This window comes from Oncorhynchus masou, chromosome 26, assembly GCF_036934945.1.
Source record: "Oncorhynchus masou masou isolate Uvic2021 chromosome 26, UVic_Omas_1.1, whole genome shotgun sequence".
Taxonomy (NCBI): Eukaryota; Metazoa; Chordata; class Actinopteri; order Salmoniformes; family Salmonidae; genus Oncorhynchus; species Oncorhynchus masou.
Genome location: NC_088237.1, coordinates 765,011 through 786,326, shown reverse-complemented (window position 1 = coordinate 786,326; position 21,316 = coordinate 765,011). Strand labels below are relative to the sequence as shown.

Sequence of the window (21,316 nt, the reverse complement as noted above, 5' to 3'; positions counted from 1 at the left end):
TTCCCTCTTTTATATTGTATTTTCAGTGTCCATCTATCTCATTGGCATTGGTTAATTATATCATTACTTCCAATACAAGACACCAAAATGGTAATATTTTAAAAATACTTTATGGATATGCAAGGTTTTGATCCAGAATGGGTTATTGGCATTTTCCTTATGAATTGTTTTAATACAACCTTTGTAACGCAGTTCCTGAAACACTTCATGTGGCCCGTACATAATTTAACTGCTTTTCCCTACAATTTATTTTCTTATCAATAATACCAAGGACAATGGACTGATAACTGGACACAGATGGAAACAAAAATATAAAAAAGTTCAATTATATTACAGAGAAAGGAAAAATACATTAATCTTCACATTTTAAAATACAAAAAAATCCCACTCCTTCAAAAACTCTTCCCTACACAGGCTCTGGGGAAGGTGGGACAGCACAACTTTATGTAGCTCCTTGTATGTGCAATCTTTTAACTCCTCAAAATCGTTCAGCTTCAGAAACAATCTCAATTTCCCTATACTTTTTTTCTCTCTACTTGAGCAGTGCCATTTATCACCATTGCTCTAAAAGTAACAAAGTCCATCTTCTTCACAATAAGAATTTCTGGGTCCTGCTGGTGATCGGAACTCTCCGCAGGTTGTAGTGCAGGTCTATCCACCATCACCCTCTAAGGGCATACAGACTTCGCTTCATGATCTACACCAGTTACTTTTCTCGTTTTCCATTCTTCCACACTCTCCTTCATAATGCTCTTTCCTACATATCCCACATCTCGGCTCCTCCCATTTGCAAATAACTACTACTGTACACACTTTCTATTCATGTACTGTCCATACATATCATATACATATTTATACTCCAGACTAATATTTATTTTGTTGAGCATATTGTTAGGTATTAATGCACTTTTGGAGCTAGGTACATAAGCAGCTGCAAAATGTGTAAGCGACCAATAAATCTAGATTTGAAATACAATGATCTATAATCACATGAAATAAGAAAAAAGACAAACTACTTTAATTCTAGAGAACTTTATTTAGAATTCAAGCCAAAGTGACAAATTAAAAAGCTAACTTTCTATAAGGGGTAGGGGAAACCAGGGAGAAGCAATACAGAAAAGCCACGCCAATCACTGTTCACACAAACACATGTTCAGATTTGTTTTTATTGGATATTCCGCATTACCAAGCAAAATTGCATTTCCCCCCTCAAACCTCTGCAAAAAAAGAAACCCTGCAAAAAAAGTAAAAAAAAAAGATATCCAACTGAAAGCAATTAGAAAGCAGGATCACAGAATTGTGTAGAAATGTTAGTTGCTAGCCATGTCGTGCCGTATGTACACAGCAGTGTAGAGAGATGGTCGGAAATTTATTCCTCCTTACCTTTTGTAAACTAACTGCTAACTGCTACTTTTGAAATTAATTTACTATTAAGGCTAATTCAGAAGCCAAATTAGTAATTCATTAATTCTCTCCATCAATTCCTTGCCTCAATGGCAACCAAAATCTATTTATATATACACAAATTATTTTTTACTTGGGAGGAAAGAACAAACTCATTAAAGCAATCTTCTGGGATTCTTAAGTCACACCCCCTTTTTATCAATATTACAACAAAAGAATACCAAAAATAGCTTTATTTATAAATTAAATCTTTTACATACATCTTTTCCCCAAAAGTACATATTTTTGCAAAGGTAAAATGTTTAAGTTCAGGCATTCATCATTCATTCATTTACACAGCAAAAAAACACCTGACATTCACAGGCAGATTCCAAATACAAAAATGTATTCAAAGTTATGGCTGAGGGCCCTGCCTCAGAGGTGGTCAAATATAAAAAATACCTCTTCCTTACAAAACAAAGGGAGGAATGGAGGGAGAGCAGCCCGTAAAAGAGGAAAAGAAAAAGCAGCATGGTTTTTCTTTGTTTTTTTTTTTTTAGGAAATTGCACTCGTTTCTCCCTCCATTTTCACCTGAACTTCATCCTTCACATTTTGAGCCTCACCGCCCGTTTCCGACAACGAAGACTCCACTTCCTGTTTCACCGCAGCACAGCAGGAAGTGACCTCATCGCTCTCACGTTTAATAAACGCACCCAGCGGGTTCTCCATCAGCTTAATGGGGGACGGGGTGACGTCCAGGAACGAAGATGTCTGGCAGGAGAAGCAAGGCGATTGACAAGGAGGAAGAGAAATGACCAGTTAAAGCAGCATAGAAAGATTTGGAACATTTCACAGACCAAACTAAACAAACAGATCAAGTGACCAAGTGGTTACTTACATTGTTGTAATCTTCAAAACATGAAGGATGATATGTCTGTGGAAAAAGATAAAGACAAAAACATATTTGATTAGTATTTCCTTCACAAAAAGGACAATTTTGCTACGAGTGATTCCTCTAAGGTAATACATGCCAACCACAGTACTTAAGTGGCAGTCTTTCTTCAAATGTATGTACAATGTATGTATCCACAGGCTGTGTTGGTACATTAAGAGAGGAGTCGGAGATCATGCTACGAGTGATCTTTTTAGTGAACACCCACCTTCTCGTCGACTCTGATGGCATCTCTCAGGTGCCACTCCTCTTCCTCCTCCTCCCAGTACATCTCAAACTGCTCCTGGCAGATATCACACGTCTACACACAGACAGTGGGGGAAAGAATGGAATCTTACAACATTCTGACAACGTGCAGTGTCTACCATTAAAATAATATGGCAATATACAGGCTACAGCAGCATGATACGAGAACGCCCCAGCGCCTGAGGATAGAACCAGAAGACAGGGAACACTGCCACCGAAGCCATGGCACTGGACTTGTTCTACGTCCATAACACATACACACGAGCACAAAGGAACAGCATGCATGCCAAGAATGGAGGATCAATCAACTTTAACTAAGTTGATCTTCACGGTTAAAACTTTAGTTGTTTTAACTTCTAGAATGGCAAAAACAGCAACAAAACAAAGATCCAATGAAATTTGAGCGGCGTATGCGTCAAGACTAGTACAAGCCAATGAAAACACAGTCAGTTGTATCCCTAAGAGGCCCTGTGTGATATCTGGGATGTAACCATTAGTCCAAACAGTTGCGTTATGCGAAAAAAACAAGAGTTTATATTGGACAAATTCAGGTATGTCCCTCCTGGTTTCGTTTGCTTCCATTTAATAAATGTTGTGCAACAGAATCAGTTGTAAAGAATATACCCCTGGTTGTAGCCCTGAGAGTGAGCCATATTTACATGAACTATACATACACAAAAGTATGTGGACACGCCTTCAAATGAGTGGATTTGGCCATTTCAGCCACACCTGTTGCTGAAAGTAGGGATGCACAATATACCGGTGCAAATTGGAAATCGGACGATATTTGCTAAAAACACCAACATCGGTATCAGCCCGATGGTCTAGTTTAACGGCGATGCGCAAAACCAACGTCAAAGCGGACGTGCATACCTATATAACATAGGGACATAAAATTTTGCGCTGCACGTCCAACACAGCATTCCTAACCTAGCCCACAATGTCCGCTGTGTGGATCGAGCAGTGAACAAATCGAGCAGTCATCTGAAAGTAAGAAAATTCTAGCGAGACAATCCATTAACGCCAAGATAATGGAATTCATTGCCCTTGACAAATCAACCGTTCTCTGTTGTGGGTGATGTTGGCTTTCGCAACTGGTCGAGCACCGGTACACACTACCAAGTCAGCCATTTTTCAGATGTTGCCCTACCGGAGTTACACAGTAATAGCGTCGCTGCTATTAGCGTCACAACATACTATGGAACGCTGCTTGGGTCTTTGCGTGTCAAAAAAACAAAATTATTTGACACATTAAATAACAGTTATATTACTGAATGTTGTGTGTTCTGAATTTGCACATGCAAGCCAAGCGCCACCACAACTATCAGTAGCACTGTCAAAGTTGTACAAAAATGTCTGCAAACGAGCAAACACCAGCCAAGAACGATGTGTTGACAATACCGCGTTGGTAATAAAGCATTATTTGTTCGACTGCAACTTATGAGGTAGCTGGCTAGCTTTAGCTTGGTACCTAGCTAGCAACAATACAACAAGCCTGAAAACAAATACCCAGTAGAAACAGCAGTCATTTTCAATCCTTGTAAGTATTAGCTCGGTAGCTACTTGTTGTTCGCATATTGAAATTGAACTTCAGTTCATGAAAATAAATAGCTAGCCAGCCACTTAACCCTGTTGCCCAAAGATAACATTATAAGCAGCCAGCTAGCTTCATCTGGCTAGTGAGGCTCGACCGAACTGGGTTACGTGTTGTGAAGCTAGCCACAAGAAGGATTAGGCACAAGTGGAATTTGCGGTTTGCCTTCAAAATAAAAGTACCTCAGAAAGTGACACAGAAGTTTACAATTGGTGGAATTATGCCATGTTTAGACTAGATAATGTGAAACATGGTTGGAATGTGAAGCAATGAAATGGGGTATCAGTCTACTCGGTGACACTTATGGAGCACAACAGAGTTTACCCAAATATTAGTGTTGCGGGACTGTGACTGTGTGCAGTCACCTCCCCAGTCAGCCTATTGTATGTATTGACATTCATATCGCACTGTACAGCTTTACCTAAGGATTGGGGATCAATGAAAGGGGGTATCAGTCTACTCAATACCCAATATATTTTTTCCCAACATCCTCCTCAGAGTTATCAGACTCCAAAACATCCACGCAGTATTGGTTTTCCTCTGGAATCGTGTTCAATACACAGGAATTGACAATAAATGTGGCTCAATACACAGTTGTTGAGTCCCGCAATAAGAACTATGACACGAATGTTTCTCTGGGTGTCACGGAATAGACTGATACCCCATGTCATTGATCCACAATCCATAGATAAGGCTGTGCTGTGAAGTAAGTAAACCCTCAATGCAATTCTAAAGTCTAATACATCCAGTGTGATTTCAACAGCTTTTTGTCAAATTAACCTTTTGCGACTAGGGGACAGTATTTTCATTTTTGGAAAAATAACGTTCCCGTAGTAAATGGGATATTTTTTCAGGACAAGATGTTTGAATATGCATATAAATGACAGCTTAGGATAGAACACGCTAAAGTTTCCAAAACTGTAAAAATATTGTCTGTGAGTATAACAGAACTGATGTTGCAGGCAAAAGCCTGAGAAAAATCCAATCCGGAAGTGCCTCATGTTTTGAAAGCGCCGCGTTCCAATGCTTCCCTATTGAGCAGTGAATGGGCTATCGACCAGGTTACTTTTTCTCCATATTCCCCAAGGTGTCTACAGCATTGACGTAGTTTTACGGATTTATGTTGAAGAATACCCGTAAGGGGCTACATTGCACAAGTGGTCACCTGATGCTCCCAGAGTGATTCTTGCATAAAATACAGAGGTAGCCATTATTCCACAAGCATTTCGCTACACTCACATTAACATCTGCTAACCATGTGCATGTGACAAATAAAATTTGATTTGATTTATTCCAACTACTGAAAAACTAATTGTCCCAGTGGATATATTATCGAATAGATATTTGAAAAACACCTTGAGGATTGATTATAAACAACGTTTGCCATGTTTCTGTCGATATTATGGAGCTAATTTGGAATATTTTTCTGGGTTTTCGTGACTGCAATTTCCGGGCGATTTCTCAGCCAAACGTGAAGAACAAACAGAGCTATTTCGCCTACAAAAATAATATTTTTGGGAAAAAGGAACATTTGCTATCCAACTGGGAGTCTCGTGAGTGAAAACATCCAAAGCTCATCAAAGGTAAATTATTTAATTTGATTGCTTTTCTGATTTCCGTGACCAAGTTACCTGCTGCTGGCTGGACAAAATGCTATGCTAGGCTATCGATAAACTTACACAAATGCTTGTCTAGCTTTGGCTGTAAAGCATATTTTAAAAATCTGAGATGACAGGGTGATTAACAAAAAGCTAAGCTGTGTCTCAATATATTTCACTTGTGATTTTCATGAATAGGAATATTTTCTAGGAATATTTGTCCGTTGCGTTATGCTAATTAATGTCAGTTGATGATTACGCTCCCGGACCCGGGATGGTGAGTTAGTGGTTAACAAATTATCTTTAGTTGATTTTATATAAGAATCCAAACTAGATAAGCATGATCTATTCAATTAATGCATAATTGTATTTGTATTCATTTGCATCACTCTCAATTACATACTTTTATTTTGAAGGCTAACCGCTAAGTCCACTATAGTGGCTAATCCTTATTGTGGCTAGCTTAGATGGGTAGATAGATGATAGATGGGTCCGACCACCATTAATCAAATACTATAAAGTAGGGTTATTTTAGATGACACCTAGCTATATAGTTAGCAAGGTAACTATAACTACTGAAACAGGTTGTTGTTTTGCTATGATTTTGGGGAAGAACATTGTTTGCATCAATGAGCTAGCTAGCTTCTTTTATGACCAGCACTGTAGGTGCCGAGACAACTTTACCAGCATCATAGCATACGTATCGATGAATCGTTGTGACATATGAAATACGAGTGATAGTGTAATCAATGTGTAATAACTACGTAAAAAATTCACGAACATGTTAAATTATTATGTGACGTGCAGTCATATTCGGGTCCTGATTGGTCAAAGTGTTATTTGACACATCAAATAGTGTTATTTGTATCTTTTTTTACACCAAAGACCCAAACGGCGTTCCATAGAATTCCTGGTTGAGAATGAAACAACTGAAACAGCACAGCAAGTAAGTGAAAGAAATAGGTTTTGATTATGTTTTACTGGTAATGGGAACATACGTAAATGCCAACAAAATAACCTTTTGGTCAGTGTGGTGTGTAACCTTTATTTAACTAGGCAAGTCAGTTAAGAACAAATTCTTATTTACAATGACCGTCTACCCCAGACGACGCTGGGCCAATTGCACGCCGCCCTATGGGTCTCTAAATCACGGCCGGATGTGATACAGCCTGGATTACAACCAGGGACTGTAGTAGCGCCTCTTGCACCGAGATGTGCCTTGAGACCCCTGCGTCCATGTGTGTGTGTTAACTATTTACTGTACTAGAATGCTTAAAAGGTCACTATTTTTTTTATATTGGTATCGTTTTTTTGTTGTCAAGGAAAATATTGGATATCGTATTGGCCAAAAATGCATCACTAGCTGAAAAGTGTATAAAATCGACCACCATACAGCCATGCAATCTCCATAGACAAAAATTGGCAGTAGAAAGGCCTTACTGAAGAGCTCAGTGACTTAACATGGGGTCCTATGACAGTGCAACCTTTGCAACAAGTTAGTTCATCAAATTTCTGCCCTGCTAGAGACCCCCCTGTCAACTGTAAGTGCTTTTATTGTGAAGTGGAAACGTCTAGGAGCAACAACGGCTCAGCCGCGAAGTGGTAGGCACACAAGCTCACAGAATGGGACCGCCGAGTGCTGAAGCACGTAGGGAGGAGGAATAATGGTCTGGGGCTCTTTTTCATGGTTCGGGCTAGGCCCATTAGTTCCAGTGAAGGGAAATCTTAACGGTACAGCATACAATGACATTCTAGGTGATTCTGTGCTTCCAACTTCATGGCAACAGTTTGGGGAAGGCCCTTTCCTGTTTTAGCATGACAATGCCCCCGTGCACAAAGCGAGTTCCATACAGAAATGGTTTGTCGAGATCGGTGTGGAAGAACTTGACTGGCCTGCACAGAGCCCTGACCTCAACCCCATCGAACATCTTTGGGATGAATTGGAACGCTGACTGCGAGCCAGGCCTAAATCACTTCCATCACTGAATGGAAGCAAGTAGCTGCAGCAATGTTCCAACATCTAGTGGAAAGCCTTCCCAGAAGAGTAGAGGCTGTTATAGCAGCAAAGAGGGGACCAACTCCATATTACAACCCGTGATTTTGGAATGAGATGTTCGACAAGCAGGTGTCCATATACTTCTGGTCATGTAGTGTATGTTGCTACCCACCTCATCCACCACATCTGCAGCTGCTTTAACACTCTGGAACTCCTTCTCCTTGGCGGCCTCCTGGGTCTTCTGCACTACCTCCTCATTCACCTTCTCAAAGAACAGGCTCTTGGCCCGCTCCTCCAGGTCCGCTATCTCCTCAAACTCTATCCAGTCCTGAGGACAGGGAAGAGACAGATGATGGGCAAGGGTTAGAAAGAATTTGATAAAACATGATCAGTAAAAAAGTGAGTGTGAGTGGGTATTGTTCATATTGGGGTAGAAGGTAATGGTTTTACAATGAGGTAGTTCTAGCTGTGGTGGCTCAGACACAAGGTGAGAGTGTGTGCGTGTCCATCTCTCTTACCGTGAGGCTGTAGTACCAGCGGCGATGGGTGACCTTCTTGCTGATGTCTTTCTCGGAACGGTTCAGCCGGTAGTGCCAGTCCAGGTGGTCAGCGTAGACGTCTGTCTGAGAGGCAGTGAAACGCATGCCGCAGGAATAACACTGGATCCCCGTGTACAGCTTAGTCACCACGCTGTCATAGCGCCTGGGGAAAGGGACAAACAGAACCAGTGGTTAATAGTCATTCATTTTACATATAAAGACAAATACATTACCATTTTATGAACACATGTGGACCATTCATTTTATTGATATTACTCAGAGGATCACTGGACAAACATAACTAGAGAATTCTCATGCATAAATAACTAGAGTGAAGCATTCATTGATGTCAATGGTAGATTGACATCTTCATAATCAGACCAGCATGGTGCATTTCAGCAAACGTACTGTTTCATGTCTTCGATGACGAAGCCGGTGAGGTCTGGGACATTCTCATCCTCCTCCTGCTCTTCCTCTTCCTCCTCTTCTACCATGGGAGGGGTCGGTTGGGTGGCGGCTGACTCTGTACCGCTGTGTGCTGTAGCAGTGTCTGTACTCTGAGCTGGTTTGATGCCTCCGGTAGAGATGATGCCGGTGGAAATGAGCTTGGACAGCAGGTCGTTAACATCTACCTGCCCAAAGTGACTCTCTGGAGGAGGGAACTGTGGAGCTGGAGAAGAATGACAAACCAGAAATCAACTGACAAAGCAATTACCAAACACTTGTATTGTGTGTTTTTTCCCCCTTTACTTTATTTTCATTGTATATTTTAGATCTGTTGCACTGTTTGAGGAGTGTTTTCAAGTAAGCAGTTAATTGTACTGCGTACACTATGCTGTACATGACAAACTTGATTTGATCCTTACCCAGTGACGGATTTACAGCAATAGGTACTCATACTGGACATGCGATTCATCTGATCTCAGAAGGCCAGTTTCACAGACCCAGATTAAGCACTCCTGGACTAAAATGCTTTTTACATTGAGAATGTCCACATTTTTGTTTTTAAGTCATCCAGGACTCTCACAGATTTCTAATCAACTAAGCAAGATGAATCCCTTCAAAATGCAGAGGATGAAAGACTATCATGATACCAAATGCTGTAACATGAAATAAAGAACCCTTTATCAAACAACAACATTGAGAAGCGAAAGTAGATCTCGGTGAAATAAAAAAGTGAACATGATCTTACCAGGCTGGTTGAAAGGCACTGTGCTGGGAGGGATGAAGGGCTGGCCAAGGTTAGAAAGCATATTCATCTGGAACAAGGACAAAACAGACATTTAGCCTTCAACTGACCTAAATAGCTTGTATCCAGTCCTCTCCCTCCCGAGCACATCTGGCGTTTGAGTTAAATATAAGATTTTCATTTGGCATTAGGATATCAGGGCCTGCTTAGAGAAAATAATTGTAAGCAAAGCCCTAGTAGAGTAAGGACTTCGGTCACGCCCCATATTATGAAGTTTAAGAGATTCAAGATTGCAGAGGTGAAAACTATAGTTGAAGCTTTTGCTGGGAGAAACACTCTCCATCCAATGAATTGTTCTGTTCAATATATGAATGATGTGACTTTTTAATTGTTATGAAGTGCTTCACCAAGCTACATTTCACCGTAATGAGAACCCACTGTGGGTGGTAACTAATACAGAATGAGCCAAAATATTTTGTTCTATATCAGTGGAGGACTTTGGTGAAGCCCCATCCAATAAATTGTTCTGCTCATTTATGAACTGAATGGGAGCGAATTACATTTAGTGCATCAGATGGAGTTTCACCATTTTGTTTATTTCTATAAAGTAGGGCACCAGTGAGGATTTCTTTCACTGGACAACTTGTTACAGCTGTTGATAAGCCATTGATAAAAACGCATAGATTCCCCCCCCATGCCATTACATTAAGATAGAAGGGGGATCGTAGCTATATATAATTAACCCTTTATCATGGTTGGCGTCTTGACAGATTTATCCATCATAAAACATGTGACATAATACATTACTTGTGTCTGTGGATTAATGGCAGTTGCTATACCATATATTAAGCATGAAGTTAAATTAGACCTCGAACTTGAACCCTGTAAGAATCCTGGATATAGCTGTCAGACCGTTTTTAGTATAGAGACCTCAGAAATGCAGTGTAACATTTCATGTCTCATGTTGTTACGGGGTGAAAACTGTTTTGCTTCATGTGCACACAAATCGAAAATAATGTTCGCTTTGCAAAATCGAAGGCTTATAACCAAAAGTCACCTTACCTTGATACTTAAAACCTAAATAGATGTGATCATTGTTGGATGCGCATTTGGCGTCCAGCTGATTTTTTATTTAACCTTCATTTAACTAGGCAAGTCAGTTAAGAACAAATTCTTATTTACAAATGGTGGCCTACCAGAATCTGGGTGACGCTGTGCCAATTGTGCGCCGCCTTATGGGACTCCCGATCACGGACAGTTGTGACACAGCCTGGGAACGAACCAGGGTCTGTAGTAATAAAGTGCCTTAAACTGATGCGCCACTCGGGAGACTAATTAAATTGTGATAATCTGATCCAGGAAGGAATGTTCTGAATGATAGTCAAGTGACAAACATCTGTTGTGATAATGCATGCAATGCAACAGCTGAAGTGCGGGGGAAAAAAAGTGTTTGTGAGGAATGTCCAGAATATTTCAGTCTCATTTTTTACGCCGGTGAAGATAATTGTGACTGGATCCACATTGGATAAAACATCCCTAGCAAATCGATGTTGATCATCTGTTGTAGTCTGCTTGACCATCAGATTTAACAGAAAAAGCAATGAGTTCATGTTTTCATGCCTCAGATTGGACACAGTCTACTGTGCTCAATTGTGTAGAATAGACCACTGAACAACACCCAATGCTATTCCAACAAATTATTCAGGATATAAAAAAACAACATAGCCTAGTGGGCTTCTTCAAAATATGATCAGGTAATGAAATAACATACCAAATATATTTAGCTTCCCATGTTAGACCTGCAATTTAAAGAAATATAAGGGGCTTGCAAAGCTACAGGACTGTTTTGCTAGCAGAGACTGGAATATGTTACGGGATTCTTCCGATGGCATTGAGGAGTACACCACATCAGTCACCGGCTTCATCAATAAATGCGTCGATGACGTTGTCCCCACAGTGACTGTACGTACTAGAGGTTGACCGATTAATTGTAATGGCCGATTAATTAGGGCCAATTTCAAGTTTTCATAACAAATCGGAAATCTGTATTTTTGGGCGCCGATGTGACTATTTTTTATACCTTTATTTAACTAGGCAAGTCAGTTAAGAGCACATTTTTATTTTCAATGAAGGCCTAGGAACAGTGGGTTAACTGCCTTGTTCAGGGGCAGAACGACAGATTTTCACTTTGTCAACTCAGGGGATCCAATCTTGCAACCTTACAGTTAACTAGTCCAACGCAATAACGACCTGCCTCTCTCTCGTTGCACTCCACAAGGAGACTGTTACGCAAATGCAGTAAGCCAAGGTAAGTTGCTAGCTAACAGTAAACTTATCTTCTAAAAAACAATCATAATCACTAGTTAACTTCTTAAGGTATTGGGGGCAGCATTTTCACTTTTGGATAAATAGTGTGCCCAATTTCAACTTCCTGCTACTCATGCCAAGAATATAAGATATGCATATTTTTAGGTGATTTAGATAGAAAACACTGAAGTTGCTAAAACGGTTTGAATCATGTCTGAGTATAACAGAATTTATGTAGCAGGCAAAACCCGTTCATATTTTTTTATATTTTTTTTTAGGTCTGTCTGTTCAGTGAGTTCTTATTGGGAAACAATATTTCTTAGGCACTTGTTTTCAGTTCCTACCGCTTCCACTGGATGTCACCAGTCTTTGGAATTTGGTTGAGGTTATTCCTTTGTGCAATGAAGTACGGCCATCTTGGAAAAAGGTAACGCTGTTGAGAGTGCGCAAGACTTGAAAAGTAGCGTTAGTTTCCTCTCGTCCTCAATTGAAAACAGATAGACTTGTCTTCAATTTGATTGATTATTAACGTTTAAAAATACCTAAAATTGTATTACAAAAGTGGTTTGAATTTTTTGGCAAAGGTTACAGGCAACTTTTGAGATATTTTGTAGTGACGTTGCGCAATTTGGAAGCTGTTTTTTTTTCTTCTGGTCAAACGTGCCAAATAAATGGACATTTTGGATATATAGGGACGGAATTAATCGAACAAAAGTACCAATTGTGATTTTTATGGGACATATTGGAGTGCCAACAAAAGAAGCTCGTCAAAGGTAAGGCATGATTTATGTTTTATTTCTGCATTTTGTGTAGCGCCTGCAGGGTTGAAATATGCTACTCTTTGTTTACTGTTGTGCTATCATCAGATAATAGCTTCTTATGCTTTCGCCGAAAATCCTTTTTAAAATCTGACATGTTGGCTGGATTCAGAACGAGTGTAGCTTTAATTTAGTATCTTACGTGTAATTTAATTAAAGTTGGATTTTTATATCATTTTATTTGAATTTGCTGCGCTGCATTTCCCCCGGCTTTTGGCCAAGTGGGACGCAAGCGTCCCCTATACCATAAGAAGTTAACTACACATGGTTGATGATATTAATAGATATTATCTAGCGTGTCCTGCGTTGCATATAATCTGACTGAGCAGACAAGTACCTAAGTATCTGACTGAGCGGTGGTAGGCAGAAGCAGATGCGTAAACATTCATTCAAATTGCACTTTCATGCGTTTTGCCAGCAGCTCTTCGTTGTGCGTCAAGCATTGCGCTGTTTATGACTTCAAGCCTATCAACTCCCGAGATGAGGCTGGTGTAACCGAAGTGAAATGGCTAGCTAGTTAGCGTGCGCTAATAGCGTTTCAAACGTCACTCGCTCTGAGCCTTCTAGTAGTTGTTCCCCTTGCTCTGCATGGGTAACGCTGCTTCGATGGTGGCTGTTGTAGTTAATTGGTATCGGCTTTTTTGGTCCCTAACATTCAGTATCGGCGTTGAAACATCAGTCAGTTGACCTCTAGTACGTACATACCCTAACCAGAAGCCATGGATTACAGGCAACATCCACACTGAGCTAAAGAGTAGAGCAGCCATTTTCAAGGAGTGGGAGTAACCTGGAAGCTTATAAGAAATCCTGCTATGCCCTGCGACACAGGCAATAACGTCAATACAGGACTAAGATCGAATCATACGACACCGGCTCCGACACTGGTCGGATGAAGCAGGACTTGAAAACTAATGAACTACAATGGGAAGCGCAGCAGAGGGCTGCCCAGTGACACAATCCTACCAGATGAGCTAAATTACTTCTATGCTCGCTTCGAGGCAAGTAACACTGAAACATGCATGAGAGCATGAGCTGTTCCAGACGACAGTGTGATCCCGCTCTCCGCATTCGATGTGAGTAAGAACTTTAAATAGGTCATTCACAAGGCCGCAGGACTCGTAGCACTCATGTCTGTAGCAATGAAGTGCTTTGAAAGACTGGTCATGGCTCACATCAACACCATTATCCCAGAAACACTAGACCCACTCAAAATTTGCATACCGCCCCAAAAAAATCCAGATGATGCAATCTCTGTTGCACTCCACGCATTCCTTTCACACCTGGACAAAAGGAACACCTATGTGAGAATGCTATTCATTGACTACAGCTCAGCATTCAACAACATAATGCCCTCAAAAGCTCATCACTAAGCTAAGGACCCTGGGAATAAATGCCTCCCTCTGCAACTGGATCCTGGACTTCTTGACGGACCCCCAGGTGGTAAGGGTAGGTAACAACACATCGGCCACGCTGATCCTCAACACGGCCCCAGGGGTGCGTGCTCAGTCCTCTCCTGTTCACTCAGGCACGACTCCAACACCATCATTAAGTTTGCAGATGACAACAGTTCTACACCTGCACCATTGAGAGCATCCTAACGGGTTGCATCACTGCCTGGTATGGCAACTGCACGGCCTCCGACCGCAAGGCACTACAGAGGGTAGTGCATACGGCCGAATACGTCACTGGGGCCAAGCTTCCTGCCATCCAGGACAAATATACCAGGCAGTGTCAGAGGAAGGCCCTAAAAATTGTCAAAAACTCTAGCCACCCTGGTCATACCGTTCTCTCTGCTACCGCACGGCAACTGGTACCGGAGGGCCAAGTCTAGGTCCAAGAGGCTTCTAAACAGCTTCTACCCCCCCAAGCCATAAGACTACTGAACATCTACTCAAATGGCTACCCAGACTATTTGCATTGCCCCCCCCCCCCCAACCCTTTACGCTCCTGCCACTCGGGTTTATTATCTATGCATAGTCACTTAAACAACTCTACCTGCATGTACATATTACCTCAAGTACCTAGACTAACCGGTGCCCCCGCACATCGACTCTGTACCGGTATTCCCTGTATATAGCCTCGCTATTGTTATTTTATTTGTTACTTTTATTTCTTATTTTTTGGGGTATTTTTTCTTAAAACTGCATTGTTGGTTAAGGGCTTGTAAGTAAGCATTTCACTGTAAGGTTGACACCTGTTGTCGTCGGCGCATGTGACAAATAAAATTGGATTTGAAGTTAGCTCAGAAATTCAAGTAATGGAATAGGCCTACCTTTCTAAAATCAGACATTTCCTCAGTTTGGTGGTTTAAAAGTTAGAGTAATTATTGTAGTCAATTTATGTACTCCTACTCCCTTATAATTATCTGTGATTTCATCTATCAGTTTGTGTGACAGATGTGTCCACATCAGTTTGTTTCCCGCTGAAGGGTGCTGCGCTACTCTGTTGCAGTAAATCCATGTGTGCTTATTATGAGGATGACATTCAATGTTGTGTCCAATCTACTTAACCAGGCAATGTGCACACTCACATATTTCACAATGTAATCATTATAATATCAATGCATTGGCAAGCCCTAAACATTTATTCTTAAAATGGTAATGACCTACTGACACCTTTTGCATGCTTTTGAGGGGGGTTCTATATTAGGCTTAGATATGAACATTTCCAGAAATTATACAATTGTATAACATTGAGGTCCTTGAAAATTACAATTGTGCTTCAAGCAGGGTGCATACAGACACTGGCAAGTCAAATTCAAGGATGCATAATCCTATCTTGTTGTATAAGTGAAGTAAAGGGCTAATTTGCATATGATTGTTTTTGTTGATTTATTTTAGTTTCAAACTGAAATTTGTATCCCAATGTCACCCATTGGCCCCATTGTTTATAGAACGACCCATAAGCAGGATAGTTAAAGTGTATGAATCTGATGGCGTAAAAGAGAATGTATGATTGAATGCGGTTTAGGTTAGAGCAGTGCTGTGCGTTGCGATAGCTATGTGTTGACTATAGTGACAGAGTAGCATTAGTGCATAAAAGTGTGAGCCTAATAAAAACACTAAATACACAAAGACACCAAACGATACACACGTGCACGTACAAACACAAATATGAAATCTTCTCAATTGATGAAATCATTCAAGTCTATTGTACTTTTCAACCTTCTCGACCTTTCTGATAATCACTGTGGTGTACATCCCAAATAGCACCCAGGTCAAAAGTGGTGCAATAAATAGGGAAGAGTGACATTTGGGACTCATCCCCTATGTCCTAAATCAAGAGGAGGTTCTCACCGGCTGCTGCATGTTCCCTGCTGATGGCAGAGGCACACCAGGTGTGTAGAACGGAGGTCTGACGTAGGAGTTGTTGAACCCAGCCTGGGACACAGGGACGGGAGACACCGTGAAGTTAGCCCCCTGTTGGCCCACCACGTTCTGTTGCACTGGGAACGTCTGGAACTGCTGGGGGCCTCCGGGGTTGACTGGGTCGTACATGGGTGTCCCTAGTGGCCGCAGCGGGGGCTGCAGGTTGGGAGTGGTGTGGTACCTGGGAGACACCTGCTGGCCGGAGGGGCAGTCAAAGCGTGGGGGCATGCCCTGGGGGGGCAGAGAGGGCAGGGGGTCGTAGCGCATGGGGCCGGGCTGGCCCATTGGGGTGGAGGGGTTCCCTGGGCCATCGAAACGCATCGGGCCTGGCTGGTTGGGAGCGCCGTCGAATCTCATGGGGCCTTGCTGGAACCTCATTAGTCCGTCGAACCTTCCAGGGCCGGGCTGCATATGGGAGCTGTTGAAGTTCATTGGACCATCGAAGCGGTTGGACTGCATGGGGCCGTCAAAACGCATTGGCCCAGGCCCCTGTCCGTCAAATCTACCGTCATATCGCCCCGATAGCCTACCTTGCTGCGGAGGTCCGCCGTCAAACCTTCCCCCAATGCCTTGTGGGTCCCCTCTCATTGGAACGTGAGGCATGGAGGGGCCGTCGTATCTTCCTGGTCCGTCAAACTTCTCTGGTCCTTTATGTAGAGCGGGGCCGTCGAACCTGCCGGGGCCCTGAGGGTAGGGCCCATCATACCTTGATGGGCCGTGTGAGGAGCACCCTGGTCCATCGTACCTACCGGGCCCCTGGACGCCCTCGTAACGGCCCCCAGGGTGAGGCCTGCCAGGCTGACCTATGTGACCAGGCCCGTCGTACCCAGACTGAGTGCCCTTGTGGGGTCCGTCATAGCGTGGCGAAGGTGGTCCTCCTTTGGGACCACCGTCATATCTCTGGGGGCCATCTGCGGTGTGAGGAGGGGTGTGTCCTGGAGACTCAACATGTTTGCTGCGTACTGAGGAGAGCACGGGCCCACGGGGGGGTCCTCCTGGGTGGTGGGGTCTGGGTAGAGGGGGGGTGTCCAGGGGCCCTTCGTCACACGAGTGCTCGCTGTTGGGGCTCTCAAAGCGCGGGACAGGGCTCATCTCTGCCGCGTCCATCTGCTGTAACGGGGAAAGGCGCTCCCGCTCGTATGCTGGTACCGGTAAAGGAACCGGGGACTTCCTAATGGGGCCGTCCAGTGCCAGGCTGACTGAGTTCTGGAGCACCGGGCCACTGGGGGGTTTGGGGGGGATGCGGTCGTGTTTGCGAGGGTCATCGTAACGGGGGTACGGAGGTTTGACAGCATGGTCTTCAGACAGCGGACCTCCTCCGTACCGCCTGGGAGGGGCATTGTAGCCGCTCTTAGGCTCCTCCCTCTCATCGTACGGTGGTCTGTGATTGGGCAGCCGCTCACTGAGAGGGGAGTTTCGCTCTCTTTCACCAGCTAAGAAATAAAAACAATTACTAAATGAGAACCGGAACCATTTATCATCGGATAGTAATCAAACTAAGTCATAAAGCGCTGCATTTAGACATACTTCATAATATATTCCCTTGGTTTGGGTGTCCAACCATGTGTGCATATAACAAAATGTATTCATAAATTAGTCCCATCATTAGACATGAAACTCCACTTGCCTTTGAGTCTGTCAGTGGCGGTGGACTCCCTGGGGTCTTGTATCCTCCTGAAGCGTAGCCCTGGCAGAGACTTGAGCCTGGGGAACTCATTCCCGTGGCTGTACTCCTGGATGATGGCTGCTGGGGTGGGCTGCTCCTCCTCTACCTCCTTCAGCCTGTCCTTAGGAAGCCTGGTGAACTTCATCCCTGAAGGAAGGGCGTTAGTCTCCCTGTTAACCTCAGTCTTGGCACCCCCAGGGCCCTCCCCGGGCCTCCCCTCTACATCCTCCTGGCTGTCCTCTCCATCCCAGCCCTCCCCTCCTTGCTCCTGCTGCCACAACATCACCTGGGTCCTCCTCAGCTTGGACTTGTGTTCATAGTAGGTGAGCTCTGCGTCGGACAAGTCCGCCCCGGAGGACACTCCCCCTGTGGGTGTGGCCAGCAGGGGCTTCTTCCTGGTTGGTGGGAGGTGGTGTGGGTGGGCGTGTCCGTGGCCATCCTCACTGGAGCCCTCCCAGGAGTCTCCTCGCTGCTTCTCTTCCTGGTACTGGAACAGCTGCTTGATCTGGTGAGCCACATTCAGGAAGTCATCATGGCTGATCTCTCCGTTCTCCAGATGCTTACTGGCCTACAGGGAGACAGGGAAGAAGAAGATCAAGTTATCTAGTAGATTAAGTTCACTTTCTCCCAATTTAATACAAATGTTGAAGTGTGCACGTACCACACCCCTGCTAAGATTCCTCTCCAGAAATTAGCACATGTTGGCTCTTTCAAAGGCCTGTATGGCTCATTATTGGGCATGTGTACCATTTTAGCAATGAGCATTCTCCTGTAGCAGCATAGTGGCTTGGCTATAGATGGCTGAGGCATGGGGTCGGGTTGCCCATCTGCATTTGTTTAGGCTAACCCGATGAGCTAATCAATAACTAGACCACAAATGAAGTATCATAATTGTGGCTTCATACCAATGCCAGCTTAGTATAATAATACTCAATACCATAGCGAAAGAAAATGCCTTAACCTCCTGGGTAGGGGCAGTATTTTGGATGAATGAGGTGCCCAATGTAAACTACTCCCTGTTACTCAGGCCCAGAAGATAGGATATGCATGGTAGTATTGCATAGAAAACACTAAAGTTTCCAAAACTGTTAAAATAATGTCTGCGAGTATAACAGAACTGATATGGCAGCCAAAAACCTGAGGAAAATCCTTCTACGAAGTGGGATATTTTTGATGTGGGTTTTTTCTATTGAATGACAACACAGTATCTAAATGGTTATGACCCAGATTGCAGTTCCTATAGCTTTCACTAGATGTCAACAGTATTTAGACATTGTTTCATGCTTGTATTCTGAAAAATGAGGAAGAATGAGACCATTCTTTCAGTGGACTCTAAAATGAACCAGAGCTAGTTTGGGCGCGTGACAGATTGCGCACCATTCGTTGTTTTTCCTTTCTATTGAAGACGCTATTGTCCGGTTGAAATATTATCAATTATTTAGACAATAGACAACCGGAGGATTAATTAAACATTGTTTGACATGTTTTGACGAACTTCACCGGTACTATGAGGATGTATTCGTCTGCATGTATCGACCGCCTTTAGGCCAGTGGATTACTGAACCAAACGTGCCCCCCCCACCAAAAAAATGTTTTTTTTTTGGGACATAAAGAGGGACTTTATCGAACAAAACTAACATTTGTGTAACATGGACTCGTGACTGCAAACATAATGAAGATCAAAGGTAAGTGATTAATTTTAATTGCTATTTCTGAGTTTTGTAATTCCTAAACTTGGTTGTAAAATGTTTGTATGCTTTTGTAAACTGGGCGCTGTCCTCAGATAATCGCATGGTACGCTTTTGCCATAAAGCCTTTTTGAAATCTGACACAGCGGCTGGATTAACAAGAAGTTAATCTTTAAGCCGATGTATAACATTTGTATTTTTATGAATGTTCAATTTGACCATTTCTGTATTTTTAATTTGGCGCTCTGCAATTTCACCGGATGTTCGGAAGCTTCCGTCCCACCTGCCCATCAGAAGTTAGTCAAATATACAGCACGGTTACTGAATAAAACACGTGGTCAACTCTCCATCTGGAGAGCTAGGTCACTGGGTGTGCAGGCTTTTGATCAGCACTGCTTAAAACACACCCGAGTCAGCATAACAAGGTCCTGTTGAGCAGTTGATTTGTAGAATCTGACGTGAGAGTAGAGCTGGAACAAAAGTCTACACCAGCATTTCCTTTAGGAAATGTTGCCCTGGACAACGTGACCGGGTTACTCTAAAGATGCAACAACTAGGATGAAGGGTTGCTAATATGACTAGGATTATGCATTTGGCTTCTGGACAACCAATTAAACACGAAAGAAACGTCATGAGGAAGTGTCATGAGACAGCACAGCACGGCAAAATGCCTAGCTGATTTGAGTTGCAGCTGTCAGTGAAAAGCATCTAAAATGTGTGAAGATAATGGGTCTTAAAAATAATTTAAAATGTTGAAAAGGGAAGGGGTTTGTGGCAAAGATAGCCGATCGGCGTCTCTCCAGAATGCATCCACTCAGATGTCTCCAGACAATTCTTGTGGGTTCATTGTTTCATGTGAATTGTTTGCTCTTTGATCGTTTTTTTATTTTCATTAAAAAAATAAGCAAGCATAGAAGTAGCCTAGCTGGCCTGCTGCGCACAATTCTAAGTAAGTGCCCATTTGGGATGTTTGATTTCTGATCGTCATGTTCACCACTAATAAGCTTTTCAGTAATATTTTCTTCACCTCACACAGTAAGTCAACAAAATCTTATTATTTTATTTTTTACAGCCATTGCGAATGGCCTAATAGTTTCTCACAGTAGGTCTATTTGAAAAATCTTCCCAAAAATCTCCCCGATAACCACCAAATCCCTGTGTGAAAGAGTAACATATAATCTAATGATCACATATATCCAATGGAACTGTCATAAAATACATCTTTCCCTTGCGCAAAAACAGATGTCTGTCCAGTGCTCAATGGCATGGGAAACTCTGGGACTAGAATAAGGCTAGTAAATAAAATGTTGCAAGCTCGCAAGAGATGTTGCGATAACTCCAGTCAAGACATATCGAAAGGGAATCAAACAGGCTGAGGAGAGATAAATGTGATTGAAAGTGAAATTCCTCAGTATATGTTGTATTATTTATTTGACGGCTTTATGTAGGCTACTTTTACTTAGTTGATAATGGAAGTTACAGGCCAATGGCTGCATGAGCCATCTGAGTTCCATGCGCTCATTTAGGCCATTCAGATGCCAATAATTATGGTATATCAGTGTGTCCCATATGGCAAAGAAAGGTGCTCTCGCATTAGTGGAATTTTAACAAAGATTTATGATTAACCATTGACAATGATTTTGAGAAACAAAAATGTTATTGAAATGAAACGGTTCAATGAAAACTTTAACTGACATGCAGATCGGTAGAAAAAGTACAATAATTTGTTTGCGTCCCCTAACTTTTTTTACATTACATTTAAGTCATTTGGCAGACGCTCTTATCCAGAGCGACTTACAAATTGGTGAATTCACCTTATGACATCCAAACTTGAAACTCAAGCACTGCATATAAATTCTAAAATATTTGCCTGCACCTTTCTATGGTTGGATTTTCAAGCACGGTAAGACATACCTCATAATATATAGTTAAATATGTTTTCAAAATGCATACTGCCTCCAGCTCGCATTG

General features: G+C 42.5%; 1 protein-coding gene and 1 non-coding gene across 2 annotated transcripts in view; both read right to left on the bottom strand.

Moving 5' to 3' along the window:
• Window positions 1-1,148: 1,148 nt before the first annotated feature.
• The window catches only part of pcf11 (PCF11 cleavage and polyadenylation factor subunit), a 34,374-nt gene continuing 14,206 nt past the window's right edge, over window positions 1,149-21,316 (bottom strand). The window contains 9 exon segments of the mRNA XM_064938038.1: window positions 1,149-2,155; window positions 2,283-2,318; window positions 2,545-2,637; window positions 7,943-8,098; window positions 8,289-8,472; window positions 8,718-8,979; window positions 9,502-9,568; window positions 15,920-17,424; window positions 17,619-18,225. Coding sequence (XP_064794110.1) covers window positions 1,940-2,155; window positions 2,283-2,318; window positions 2,545-2,637; window positions 7,943-8,098; window positions 8,289-8,472; window positions 8,718-8,979; window positions 9,502-9,568; window positions 15,920-17,424; window positions 17,619-18,225 — 3,126 coding nt within the window. The 3' untranslated portion in view covers window positions 1,149-1,939.
• Window positions 2,748-2,881, bottom strand: LOC135515142 (small nucleolar RNA SNORA57). Its single transcript, XR_010451768.1, has one exon. It is a non-coding gene; the product is annotated as a small nucleolar RNA SNORA57 (small nucleolar RNA).